At 43.5% G+C, this 14,439-nt stretch overlaps 1 protein-coding gene across 1 annotated transcript in view; it reads right to left on the bottom strand.

Moving 5' to 3' along the window:
- Positions 1-14,439, bottom strand: part of LOC126167178 (uncharacterized) — a 746,688-nt gene that overhangs the window by 412,620 nt on the left and 319,629 nt on the right. Inside the window, exon 2 of the mRNA XM_049920457.1 lies at positions 3,414-3,539. Coding sequence (XP_049776414.1) covers positions 3,414-3,539 — 126 coding nt within the window. The remainder of the gene's footprint in view (positions 1-3,413; positions 3,540-14,439) is intronic.

Genomic DNA, 14,439 nt, shown 5'->3' with positions numbered 1-14,439 from the left:
GTAATGAGAAGTTAGTGACAACATACTGATTAATGGAGCTCCGGTGGACAGCTAGCGCTATAGTGGTGTGGAAGTAAGAAGGTGGGCGTGTGATACGTGCAGAGACGGATAATATTTTGTGGCGGCACCAAGGCGCTCTCCCCAGACTTCTCGCCTCCCTCTCTGCCCTCTCTCTTTCTTTCTGTTTGTCACACACCACATTCTTCAGCTGTACACTGCCGTAGTAAATGGTATCACTGGGGTAATGTTCACATGGGAACTATTTCCGGTCTGACTCCCCGTTGATGATTCATCTATCACTTATTACCATAATACTTTTTGTGTTTGCTTTATGGTACCCATAAATATCACTCCAGGGCTAAGTAACAATGCCAACCCTAAACTACACGTAATATAAAAGTCAATATTGACTGTTCCACATATTCCCCAAAGTACAGGCTACAGTCAGACGCGACCAGAATGGTTCTATTAAGTAGTGGGTACACTGCCAGTTCTTACTGCGCGTTGCTGGCCCTCCACCCGCCTTATGTATACATCACTATAACTAGTGGCCGGGAGAACACATGAACGTGTGGTGAGGCGCCAAAATTGTAGAGAATTGGCCTTGCAAGGATTCTGTATCCGTCGCCGCTTATGAGTATGTAAGGAGGCAAAGTAACAAGTGTAGACGATTTGAGCAGCGCGCCCCAGTGGAGCGAAACTCTAAAACTAAGATACTGGTGGCCCATTAAACACCTCTTTTATCAAGTCATTAACCTACGTTGCGGAGATACAAATTTATGTTCCAAAGTCCTAAACCTTAAAGCTAGGCGCTCATAGCGGTATTTTGTCGCGTGGTGGATATGCTGTTATTTTGTTTCTCCGCTATTTTGTAGCTCATTGCTATTCATTCCATCGTACTCATCTGTATGTCGCAGTGGTGATGTAAACGCGATCAGTAACATTTTGCTCGCGGCGCGGAGTGGTAATTACGAAAGTTTGAGAAAATGCAACTTTCTGAAATAAATCACTGAAAAAGTACAGTGACAGAAACCTCGGAAAAGAATTGGCTACAGTGGGTAGCTCAAATATATGCAATGAGAGAGGAACAAAAAGAATTAGGGTATGTTTTATAAATATTGCATAAATTAGTTGTTAATGAAAGAAATAGCGTGTACTCGTAATAAAACGTTTTCATTCACAAAATCAGCAATTTACATTCCTTCTGATAACTGAAATTCACAAATGCGCAGTCGTATTACCACAGCAGAGAACCAACTCCTAATGGGAAAGAACTTTCAAAACTGTTTTTAGTGCCATGTCAGCTGTTGATCAGTCCTGTTATCGAAGTGTTGCGACTTGGGAAAATACACACATAAATTTCATCTTCAAAATGTGAATTATACTTTTTTCTTGCATTAAACAGGTCGTGATTTTTAGTGCCATTGATGGAATATCGAGGCGCAGTAAGTAGCACGACCAGCAATGAAGGACAGAAACATAAACTGCTAATACAGAATCTGATATAGCTACAAATCCTAGACAACGTACTACAAGCACGAAACTTAACGCCCCCGTAAACGATTTAACTTGGTTTGACAAAATTGCTCTTATCTAGCCATGAGTTTGCGAAGCAAGCCTCTACACGTTCAAACAATGTTTGTCAGTTTAACCCCACTTTGAAGCAATTAGTGTTCATGTGTATTTTGAGCATAGTGAGTACGGTTACAAATGCAAGCAAAGCAGTCTTGGCATTGACTTTGGCACTGTGTTTAAAGAAGAAAAAGAAGAAGAAGAAGATGAATATTCTAGTTTAAGGAATGGCTTAAAATGAGAAATTTACCGATGAAAATATGCAAAAGGAAATATTGCTCTACAAACTCGCTGATTACATCAGCTTTGTTCGAATGGACAGTGAAATTTTTTAAAACGTATAACAACCTTCTAAAAGAGCGTAATAGTCTGTTACGTTTGGTATTATATAGCCACGGATGTGTCAAACAAGCCCGTACACTTACTAAGAAAGCTCGTCAATTTGCCCTTACTTTTGCAGCAGACACTTTTCCTTTATGCTGTAATTTGGAAATAGTGGGAACGGTAACAAATGCAGACGAAGGATTTCTAACATTGCCTCTAGCACTGTGTTTAAAGAAGAAAAGAACAAGACGCTGGTCCAGGGTATGGTTCACAATAAGATATATGGAACTGGAAACCTGTCCACGGAAATGTTTCACTCAGAACCTGATCATTACATCAGCTTTCTGCGGATGGACAGTGAAACGTTTAACAACTTGTTTAGCGTTACTTCACCCTCACATTGAAAAAGTACGCAAAAATTTGTTCTCTTCTGCTTGGGCCGGCCGCGGTGGTCTAGTGGTTCTAGGCGCGCCGTCCGGAACCGCGGGACTGCTACGGTCGCAGGTTCGAATCCTGCCTCGGGCATGGATGTGTGTGGTGTCCTTAGGTTAGTTAGGTATAAGTAGTTCTAAGTTCTAGGGGACTGATGACCACAAAGTTAAGTCCCATAGTGCTCAGAGCCATTTTTCTTCTGCTTGGTCCTCTAATAACAAGTCATTAAAAGGCCGCAACGTGGGAACTTATAACCCGCTTCGTCCGTGGAAGAACCGGATAACTTGTATGTCACTGTATTCGTAAAATGTTGATTTTGTTCATAACCTCTTCATGCGTAATATATGGCTGGGAAAGATGTGATACCTCTATGATTTTGGTAATTGTCAGTGCTGTTTTGTTGTTATACTTGATCGTAGTTTTCATAGTAACGGAAACTCACAATACTGTGAGATGAATTGTAATAAAATAATTTTTCACTAAACATATGCGCCGAAACGTCAACACAAACAACGTCCGCCACCTTGTCAAACTTTCTGTCAATCAAAATTTCTCTCAGACACCTCAAACACGATCTGTGCTTGACCATCACGTCAAACTGCTCCGTACACAATCAAATATTTGGCAAGAATGTTTAGTTCGGCAAACTGATCGTTTACGGCGGCCTTTACGAAGAAAAAAAAATTTTGATCGGTCGTTAGTACCACTCATGAGAAAATTAACTGATTCCCAGAAACATTCCACTAAACGCCGAATCTTACATGTAATGAAGAATCACGAGGAGCTTACGGAGGGCTGCGGAAAACAGCAATGGGAGGGCGCGCAGTTTGTTGTGGTTTTCATTTGCTGCAGGGAAAAGCTTTTCAGTGTACAGCTAAACGTAGCGCTACACGCCTTTCGCAGAAAAGGACAACGTTGTCGGTAGGGCATAACGGAAAATCACTTAAACCGTACTCTAGGTTACGCAGCTGGAAGTGCCTATGGACCAGCAGGTGGCGACAATGTGTGAGCTATGGCGAGCGCGCCTCCGCCTGCAGTGGCGGCAACCTGTTGAGCGTTGCAGCGTGCGCCGCAGTGCGGCCTACCTTGACGATCTGGACGCCCAGCTCCTCGTCGTCCGGGTTGCTCCACTCGTTGAAGCAGAGGCGGTGGGCGCGCGCCCAGTCCACGCCGCGGGCCGCCAGGTGCCGCTCGGCCAGCGTCAGCCACAGCTGCAACACACGGCGCGCCGTCAGCGCTCTGCAGCGGTATTTGCTGTGTGTCCAACCTCGTTTGATTAATGCCTTTACTAGTTAAAGAAATGCAGTCATCAGTCATATGGAATTAGGAAGGGTGCTCGGAACTGAGACTAAGTCGAAGTAGGCAATAAGAGATCGCATATTACAACTGTGGCAAAATGAGAAGGACAGTTCAGGCGCAGGCAGGAGAACGTACGGATTACACCCTAACATCAGGGTGAGTTAAAAATGAGATTTCTTAAGGGGCTCCGGAATGCCCTATACTTGCAATGTTAAAATAACGCTTATAAATTACATCTTTCCTCACAAAGTATTTGAGGTAGGAAGTTGAACTTTTTACAGATTATTTATTGGAATATGGGCTACAACTTAACACAGGGATTTTACAAAATTTTAGTTCAGTTATTAAAAATGATTTTTTTTTTCAATTGTAATGAAAATTCACAAAATTTTTTTGCAATTTTTTATTTATATATTCAAAAATATACAGTTTTTTGGAAAAAGGCTGTGTTAAATTATGCAGAAGGTACTGTGTAACATTTACTGAAAGTTTGAAACAAATATGTTTGGAAGATCCTTAGAAAACATGTAATTAGTATGAGAAAATAAAAGTTTTGGGAATCGAGCGACAAAGATTGGTTTAACTTTTTAGTGCATTCCAGGTCCATAGGATGGATTATCTTCATCCTCTGCAAACTCCTCCTCCAGCTTCCTCTTGTTCCTCCTCCTGTTTACTCTTGCTTGTATTTCTAGACTCTTTACAGCCCTGTCTGCAGCCCGAAGGCGTTCCTTGTCTAAAGCAAGCATCGCTCGTACCATGTTAGAATGTTATTATTTACAGTAATAACACATACCTTTGGCTTTCCAACATTTCTCCTTTTCTTAAAAGCCTTCAGAGGATTTCCAATAACTTTACTTTTACTCATTATTATACTTCAACAAAACAGAGACTCAAGAAACAGAATTATTTACGAATATTTTCGAGATAACGACAGAGTAAATAAACATGAAACAATCGACAATCACACCAGCGATATATATTGAACCATCACAGGTTAGCCACAACACATACTTTATCTCACATCACTAAAATGTACCTGATGATCACGGACGTTAATAATAACACCATTTGACAGCAGTTTAACAGCGCCACAGTGGGGACACGCCCATGTAGAACACATTAAAAAAAAATTGAAAATAGTTGTAATCTTCGGAATTGAATAAATTATATATCTATTAAAAGGTAATAGTCTGCAGATTCAAAAAACGCAAAAAAGTAAAAATTGAACTTTTGATGATTTTGAGCCTTTCCGGAGCCCCTTAAACCATTGAGTGGACTGATATATTATCTGGGGGCCATGGCCCTTATGTCACGTATCTGTACAAAATCAGATCACAGATGGACGGTACCTGCGCCTGCGGCAGTGTGGGCACACCAGAACACACAGTGTGGGACTGCATGCTCTATGACAATGCAGCCGGTAACGGACGTCGGGTATTAAGTAAAGCAGCACTATGGAGTGAGTCGATCAGGTGCATCTTGGACGCAGTATCCAGGAAGGCCGCAGTATCCAGGAAGGCCAAGGAAGGCTTCACGAGGCATTCAACCATAAGTCATCATGCTGCTACCTAGTCTAGACAACATCCTTGGCAGATGAAAAGAAGATAACTGAGGTCGGCGACTACCGAATGAAACAGTTTCCCAAGAATCTACATTGCGTTGGTGCAAATGATCATGGAAATGTGGACAAAAGACGTAACAGTGGTGGGTGGAATTTCTTACTATAGGGGAAACACTGCTGACGTGCTACCCGACGGCCATGGAATCCAGCAGACAATGGCTATTGACCGTGATAGTGTGAGGGCGGAGCCAGTAGCGGAGACGACGATCTGCAAGTTAAATGTACCAAACCAAAATGTACAAACAGAGAACCAATTCTGTAGTGTTGGTAGTAGATTAGTAGCTGGGTAAAGATTTAATGTAGTTTTGTAGTAGTAGAAGTGTAGTAGTAGATGTAGTTGTAGTATATATTTTAATTACGTAAGAGAAATAATTACAACATAATTTATTACCATCCAGGGAAATGTGATTTGTATGTCCTATTTTAACTTTCCAGACAACAGGCTGTAATTTTGAAGAATAAATAAATAAACAAATAAATTATGCCTTTTGGCCTTCACTTACTTCGGACCGGTGTTTTACTGGTACAGTAAATTTAGATCAGACATATTTGTTGTATATGTCTACCTTCCAGTTACAGGCGACAGTCTAAAACACTTGGCAATTAGACGATCTGCAGCCGCAGCATCCAGGAAGGCCAAGGAGGACTTCACGAGGCATTCAACCATAAGACATCATGCTGCCACCCAGGCTAGACAACATCCTCTGCAGATGGAGAGAAGATAACTGAGGTCGACGACTACCGAATGAAATAGTTTCCCAAGAATCTACATTGCGATGGCGCAAATGATCATGGGAATGTGGACAAAAGATGTGACAGTAATTATATGATGATCATATTCAAGACGCGAGTACAAAAGCTGTTCTAACACATCTAGCCATCGTATGTAAGTATGATACAGTCAGAAAATAAGAAAAAGCGAGGAAAGCTACATCGTTTCATTTTTTAAAAAAGGAGGCACTACCACATGCAACTTACTGGAACAAATATGTTACTTCTGTACAGCATCTCTAAACAGACTTCGGTGCAACGGCGCTTGGCCTGTAACTGGAATAAAAACATATGGGGTATATTAATGTACGAAGGTAAAGTTGCCAAACAGCCTCATATTTTCAGTAGTTATTTTACTTACATAACCAGTTTCGGTATGTCATTAATGCAATTTTCAGGCCCCTACGCACTCCATGCATAAAGAATCAGATAGATGGATACATACAAAACTGGCGTCATCAACACTTAGATTCCGTGATTTCTTTGTGGAACTAGATAAGCTGTTGTCAAGTTCCACAAAAAATTCAGGGAATCCAGAGACTGATGGCTCCAGTTATGCATGTATCGATCTATCTGTTTCTCTAAAGTAACTTCTGTTATATAGAGCTGTTTGGCGACTTTTCTTCGATAAATATCTGACAAGCTGCTGTCCCGTGTCCACAACGGATCAGCAGTGAGTGAATGTTAATTTCAAGATGGATCATAGGATAGTTATACATAACTGTTGGCCTTCATAGTTGACGTCAGTCTATTATAGAATTATGGCGCATGTTTTATATTCAAGAATTATGACGCTTTTGGAGAACGAAAATTTCCTGTATAAAAATCAGTAGGCAATACGCAAACAGAGATTTGCGTCACTCAGCTCGCTCTGTTGCCCCATGGGATCCATAGAGCTGTAAAAAACAGCGCTCTGGTTGATGCCGTATTTGTAGACTTCAAGAAGGCGCTGTCGTTTTGTCAAAAAGTACGAGCCTGCCGAGTATCGGACCAGATTTGCGACTGGTTTAAAGACTTCCTTGCAGACAGAAAGAAACGCGTCAGTCTTAGCGGAACAAAATCGATAAACGTGAAAGTTATATTCGGAGTACCGCAAAAACCGTTACGGTTTACAGTGTATAAAATGATCTAGTAGAAAGCATCAGAAGCTCTTTAAGAATGTTCGTAGATGACGCAGCTGTCCATAACAAAGTAACAACGCCAGAACACAGTATAAATTTGCAAAATGGTTGATGAATGGTGGAGGCCCTGGAACTGATACTAAACGTAAGTAAATGTAACATGTTGTGCATACGAAGGAGAAGAAAACCACTACTGTAAAACTACACTGTTGATGACAAACTGCTGGAAACAATAACCACCGTAAAATACCTAGGAGTAACTGTCCAGAGAGGCTTTAAGTGCAATGACCACATAAAACCAATCGAAGGAAAAACAAATACCAGGCTGAGATTCACAGGAAGAATCTTAAGGAAAGTTGCTCGTCCACGAATCAAGTGGGTTACAACACTCTTGTTCTAGAGATTATTGAGTATTTTTCATCATTCTGGGACCCTTACCGGCTAGGATTGGTAGAAAAGATAGAGAAGATCAAATGAAGAGCGGCGCGTTTCTTTACGGGATTGTTGATTGTCTCTGGAGCATTACAAAATACTCAACAAACTCCAGTGTTTGATACTAGAAAAGAGGCGTTGTGAATCACGGAGATATGTGCTGTTGAAATTTCAAGAGAATACTTTCCAAGGAGAGTGGGACAAAATATTACTTACTATCACATACGTCTCGCGAAACGAACACGACGAAAAAATTCGCTAAATTAGAACTAATACAGAAGCTTACTGACAATCATTCTTCATACGCGCCATTTGCGAGTGGAACAGGAAAGAGGGATCAATTAGTGGTACCCAGGAATAGATTCATCTCAGCACGCTATATTTCCTATACAAGCCTCCATCTCCTCATAACTACTTCAGCCAACATCCATTTCAATATTCTTATCGTAGGCAAGTCTTGCTCTCCCTCTAAAGCTTTACAATTCCTCCTCTTCCTCCTCCTCTCTCTCTCTGGTACAAATGGTTCATATGGCTCTGAGCACTATGAGACTTAACATCGGGGGTCATCAGTCCCCTAGAACTAGGAACTACTTTAACCTAAGGACATCACACACATCCATACCCGAGGCAGGATTCGAGCCTGCGACCGTAGCGGTCGCGCGGTTCCAGACTGAAGCGTCTAGAACCCTTCGGCCGCACCGGCCGGCTCTCTCTTCTGTCTGTCTGTCTCTCTCTCTCTCTCTCCCCCTATCTCTCACACACATACACACACACATACACAATCTTCCGTCCATACCAAATAACGGAACTTTGAACATTTAGGATATGTCCGATAAACCAATTCTTGTCATGGTGAAGATGTCCCATACCTCATTTTGCTCCCCATTTCGATTCAGTACCTCTTCATTAGTTATCCGAATTACCCATCTAATATCCAGCACTCTTCTGTGGCACGACATATCAAAAACGGCTCTTCTCTTCTTGTCTGGAGTGGATCTCAGGGCCGAAGAGAACAATTTCTGTTTCACACGACCGTTACCTGGGGATACCATCGTGAGTACTACATTCAATGAGGTGACAGACGTCACGGGATAGCGATATGCAAATGTAAAAATGGCGGTAGTGTCGCATACACAAAATAAAAAGGACAGTGCAGTATGTAAGGGGAGTGCATTTTCGGAAGTGCTGTTTGTACTCATGTGGTTCCAGTCGTGCTATTTGTTCTCATGTGATTTACGTGATACGGTTTCCGACGTGTTTCAGGCTACACGAGGGGAATTAAAAGACTCGGAACGCGGAATGGTAGTTGAAGCTAGACGCATGGGACATTCTATCTCGGAAATCATTTGGGAATTCAGTACTCCAAGACCCACGGTGTCAAGAATGTGCAGAGAATCCTGAACGATTAAAGTACTCAGTAGTAAAGCCGCTTTATAAAAAGGGAGAAACGGTTAATGTAGACAGTTTTAGACCTATTTCTATGCCATCAGTGTTTGCTAAAATTATTGAGAAGGCTGTGATTGTAAGGATAATTGATCACTTCATATCACATGATTTGCTATCAAATGTACAGTTCGGCTTTAGAAGTCGTTTAACAATTGAAAATGTTATTATCTACACTCCTGGAAATGGAAAAAAGAACACATTGACACCGGTGTGTCAGACCCACCATACTTGCTCCGGACACTGCAAGAGGGCTGTACAAGCAATGATCACACGCACGGCACAGCGGACACATCAGGAACCGCGGTGTTGGCCGTCGAATGGCGCTAGCTGCGCAGCATTTGTGCACCGCCGCCGTCAGTGTCAGCCAGTTTGCCGTGGCATACGGAGCTCCATCGCAGTCTTTAACACTGGTAGCATGCCGCGACAGCGTGGACGTGAACCGTATGTGCAGTTGACGGACTTTGAGCGAGGGCGTATAGTGGGCATGTGGGGGGCCGGGTGGACGTACCGCCGAATTGCTCAACACGTGGGGCGTGAGGTCTCCACAGTACATCGATGTTGTCGCCAGTGGTCGGCGGAAGGTGCACGTGCCCGTCGACCTGGGACCGGACCGCAGCGACACACGGATGCACGCCAAGACCGTAGGATCCTACGCAGTGCCGTAGGGGACCGCACCGCCACTTCCCAGCAAATTAGGGACACTGTTGCTCCTGGGGTATCGGCGAGGACCATTCGCAACCGTCTCCATGAAGCTGGGCTACGGTCCCGCACACCGTTAGGCCGTCTTCCGCTCACGCCCCAAAATCGTGCAGCCCGCCTCCAGTGGTGTCGCGACAGGCGTGAATGGAGGGACGAATGGAGACGTGTCGTCTTCAGCGATGAGAGTCGCTTCTGCCTTGGTGCCAATGATGGTCGTATGCGTGTTTGGCGCCGTGCAGGTGAGCGCCACAATCAGGACTGCATACGACCGAGGCACACAGGGCCAACACCCGGCATCATGGTGTGGGGAGCGATCTCCTAGACTGGCCGTACACCACTGGTGATCGTCGAGGGGACACTGAATAGTGCACGGTACATCCAAACCGTCATCGAACCCATCGTTCTACCATTCCTAGACCGGCAAGGGAACTTGCTGTTCCAACAGGACAATGCACGTCCGCATGTATCCCGTGCCACCCAACGTGCTCTAGAAGGTGTAAGTCAACTACCCTGGCCAGCAAGATCTCCGGATCTGTCCCCCATTGAGCATGTTTGGGACTGGATGAAGCGTCGTCTCACGCGGTCTGCACGTCCAGCACGAACGCTAGTCCAACTGAGGCGCCAGGTGGAAATGGCATGGCAAGCCGTTCCACAGGACTACATCCAGCATCTCTACGATCGTCTCCATGGGAGAATAGCAGCCTGAATTGCTGCGAAAGGTGGATATACACTGTACTAGTGCCGACATTGTGCATGCTCTGTTGCCTGTGTCTATGTGCCTGTGGTTCTGTCAGTGTGATCATGTGATGTATCTGACCCCAGGAATGTGTCAATAAAGTTTCCCCTTCCTGGGACAATGAATTCACGGTGTTCTTATTTCAATTTCCAGGAGTGTATTTTCTATGTATGGTACTGGATGGGTTAAACAAAAGGTTTCGAACGCTAGGCATATTTTTTGATTTAGCTAAGGCGTTTGATTGCGTTGATCACAAAATATTGCAGAAGTTGGACCATTACGGAATATGGGGAGTAGCTTACAGTTGGTTCACCTCTTACTTTAGCAACAGACGGCAAAAGGTCATTATTCACAATGTTGAGAATGGCTGTGATGTGGGATCTGAGTGAGATACAGTCAAGTTTACACCAGGAATCAGTGTTGGGGCCATTCGTGTTCCTTACTTGTATAAAGGATATGCCCTGCAGTATTACGAGTAACTATAATATTTCTGTTTGCTGATGACACTAGCTTGGTAGTAAAGGATGTTGTGTGCAACATTGGCTCGGTTTCAAATAGTGCAGTTCATGACCTAAGTTCATGGCTTGTAGAAAATAAACTAACGCTAAATCACAATAAGACTCAGTTTTTACAGTTTCTAACACACAATTCAACAAAACCTGACGTTTTATTTTCACAGAATGAGCGTATGTTTAGTGAAACCGAACAGCTGAATTTTCTAGGTGTTCAGATAGTTGTGGAAAGCCCACGTTCAGGATCTTGTTCTAAGACTTAATTCTAACATTTTTACTATTCGAACGATATCTGAAGTAAGTGATCGTTGGGCACGAAAATTGTCTACTTTGCTTATTTTCATTCGCTTATGTCGTATGGTATTGTATTTTGGGGTAACTCTCCCCATTCTAAAAGGATATTTTTGGCTCAGAAACGGGCGCTTCGGGCAATAAGTGGTGTAAGTTCACGAACCTCTTGTCGACCCCTGCTAACGAGTACGGGTATTTTGACATTGGCCTCTCAATATATATATTCCTTACTGTCATTTCTTGTTAACAATATTAGCTTATTCAGAAAAATAAGCAGCTCTCACTCATTTATTAGACGGCAGAAATAAAACCTGCATTTGGATCGGACTTCCTTAACTCTTGTGCCTAAAGGTGTGCAATATACTGCTGCATCCATTTTCAATATGCGAACATTCGAATTCAAAAATCTTAGCAGTAATCTACGGGCTTTCAAATCGAAACTGAAGGGTTTCCTCATGGGTCGCTCCATTTACTTTTTCAAGGAGTTCCTTGAAAAATTAAGCTGATTCTTGCTGTATTGTTCATTGCGGTTTTCTTCGGGTTGATAAATATTTAATTTTTATCTGTTATTACTTTTATGCTATAATTTCATGTACTGACACGTTACATGAGCTTGGAGATTTTTCTCCTCAGTTTGGTTCTAAGGAACCTGACGTGTAAATAAAATAAATAAATAAAATAAATACCAAATTTCAGACGTTATCTCTCACCATGGACATCGCACTGCTCGACAGTCTTCACTTAACGACCGAGAGCAACGGCTTTTGCTTAGATTTGTCAGTGCTAACAGACAAACAACACTGCACGAAATAACCGCAGGAATCAATGTGGCTTGTACTACGAACGTATCCGTTAGGACAGCGCGGCGAAACGTGACTTTATTGGGCTGGAAGAGGACCGATGCGAGTGCCTTTTGTAACCGCACGATATCGTCTGCTACCCGTCTCCTGGTCTTGTGACCATATCGGTTGGACCCCAGACGACTGGAAAACTGTGGTCTGGTCAGATGACCCCCGATTTCAGTTGGTAAGAGCTGATGATATGGATCGATTGTGGCGCAGACCCCACGAAGCCATTGACCCAAGTTCTCAACAAGGCACTGTGCAAGCTGGTGGTGGCTTCATAATGGCGTGGTCTGTGTTTAAATGGATTGGACTGGATCCTCTAGTCAATCTGAACCAATCATTGATTATGTTCGGTAACTTGGGGACCATTTGCAGCCATTCATGGATTTCATGTTCCCAGACAACAATGCACCATGTCATTGGGCCACTGTTGTTCGCGACTGGTTTGAAGAGCATTCTGGACAGTTTGGGTGAATGGTTTGGCCAGCCAGATCGTCCGACATGGACCCCATCGAACATTTATGGGACGCCGGCCGAAGTGGCCGTGCGGTTAAAGGCGCTGCAGTCTGGAACCGCAAGGCCGCTACGGTCGCAGGTTCGAATCCTGCCTCGGGCATGGATGCTTGTGATGTCCTTAGGTTAGTTAGGTTTAACTAGTTCTAAGTTCTAGGGGACTAATGACCTCAGCAGTTGAGTCCCATAGTGCTCAGAGCCATTTGAACAATTTATGGAACGTAATCGAGAAGTCAGTTCGTACACAACATCCTGCACCAGTAACACTTTCCTAATTATGGACGACTATAGAGGAAGCATGTTTCTGCAGAGGACTTCCAAGGACTTGTTGAATCCATGCGACGTCGAACTTCGGCATTACGCCACGTAAAAGGAGGTCCAACACTATATGGGAAGGTATCCCATGACATTTATCACCTCAGTGTAGGCGTCGCTGTCTCCAAAAATGCCATGACTGAAATTTCGAGGCCGGCCGGAGTGGCCGTGCGGTTCTAGGCGCTACAGTCTGGAACCGTGCGACCGCTACGGTCGCAGGTTCGAATCCTGCCTCGGGCCTGGATGTGTGTGATGTCCTTAGGTTAGTTAGGTTTAAGTAGTTCTAAGTTCTAAGGGACTGATGACCTCAGAAGTTAAGTCCCATAGTGCTCAGAGCCATTTGAACCTTTCTTTGTTTTTTTGTTTTTTGAAATTTAGAATGTGTTTTTTTGCTGTCAGCCTTTCCAGTGATTGGACACCATCCTACAGCTCTTCCTATCTTGTGCTAATGTTTCCATCCCTGCATAACTACTGCTGCGCGTAATATCTTGTATCTCAAAGTTTTACTCCGTTTTATTGATAAATGGATTAATGTTATTGTCACTATATCGTTTTGTATTTATTTTTTCTGATAGGGAACCTGAGCGAAACCTAGTTCCAATGTAATTAAACATTTCCGTTCTTCCATAATGTTGCTAATGAACGAGGAGACCAGCGGGTTGACGTAACTGACTCGCGTTTGGTAAGGGATGGTACTGTTTTGTGAATCGTGATATTGCACGCAATTAGTACACTATACTTCCAGCAACGCGACAGTTAATTCCTTACGTTCAGCAAGCTTTTGGCTTCTAATAAGGTAAGATCTGAAGGACTTCCCGTTGTGTTTCTACTCCAGAGAGCTGTCTGCACGACCCTCGGCTTGTCACATGAAGCACTGTTCTGTAAGCTGCAGCATGTACAATATCTAGGAAGCCTTGTCTGGTACTGATCGTGACGTGTTGTAAACACCGCGTGAATTGGTCTGCTGGGAAATCTGGATCGTGCGCTCTGCGTTAAACTACACCTGCTCCTGTGTGCCATTTTCCAGAGGAAGAGAGAGAGAGAGAGAGAGAGAGAGAGAGAGAGAGAGAGAGAGAGCGCGCACAAGCGAGTTCTGCGGCTCAGATGCCACCGGTATCCATTACACGTCTCTCGTGTAATGGTGTTGTTATTCTATAATTTCACGGGAGCTCCTTGCCTTGCTGACACAACTCTGACAACCTCCTTTTCTCCCGAAAGACTCAAACGTCTCGTTACTGAAATGTAAAAATTGTCGGGAAATGATTCATACATACTGTCAGGAGGTGAACGGTTTTAGATTACACACGCATAGAAGTCACACAAATAAGAAATCCACACAAATTGTAAAAATGTATGTATGTATGTGTATATATATGTATGTGCGTACCTCCAACATCTCCTCCTAAGACACTGAACCGATTTGAACCACACATGGTACCCACACCATTTACTGTTTGGAAAGAATCACTGAGGGGGTAAGAATTGTGCTCCTATCAAAGTGTTGGAAGTG

The sequence above is a fragment of the Schistocerca cancellata genome, chromosome 1, assembly GCF_023864275.1.
Source record: "Schistocerca cancellata isolate TAMUIC-IGC-003103 chromosome 1, iqSchCanc2.1, whole genome shotgun sequence".
Lineage (NCBI taxonomy): Eukaryota > Metazoa > Arthropoda > Insecta > Orthoptera > Acrididae > Schistocerca > Schistocerca cancellata.
The sequence above is the reverse complement of the archived record's forward strand: the minus strand, read 5'-3'. Positions and strand labels throughout refer to the sequence as shown.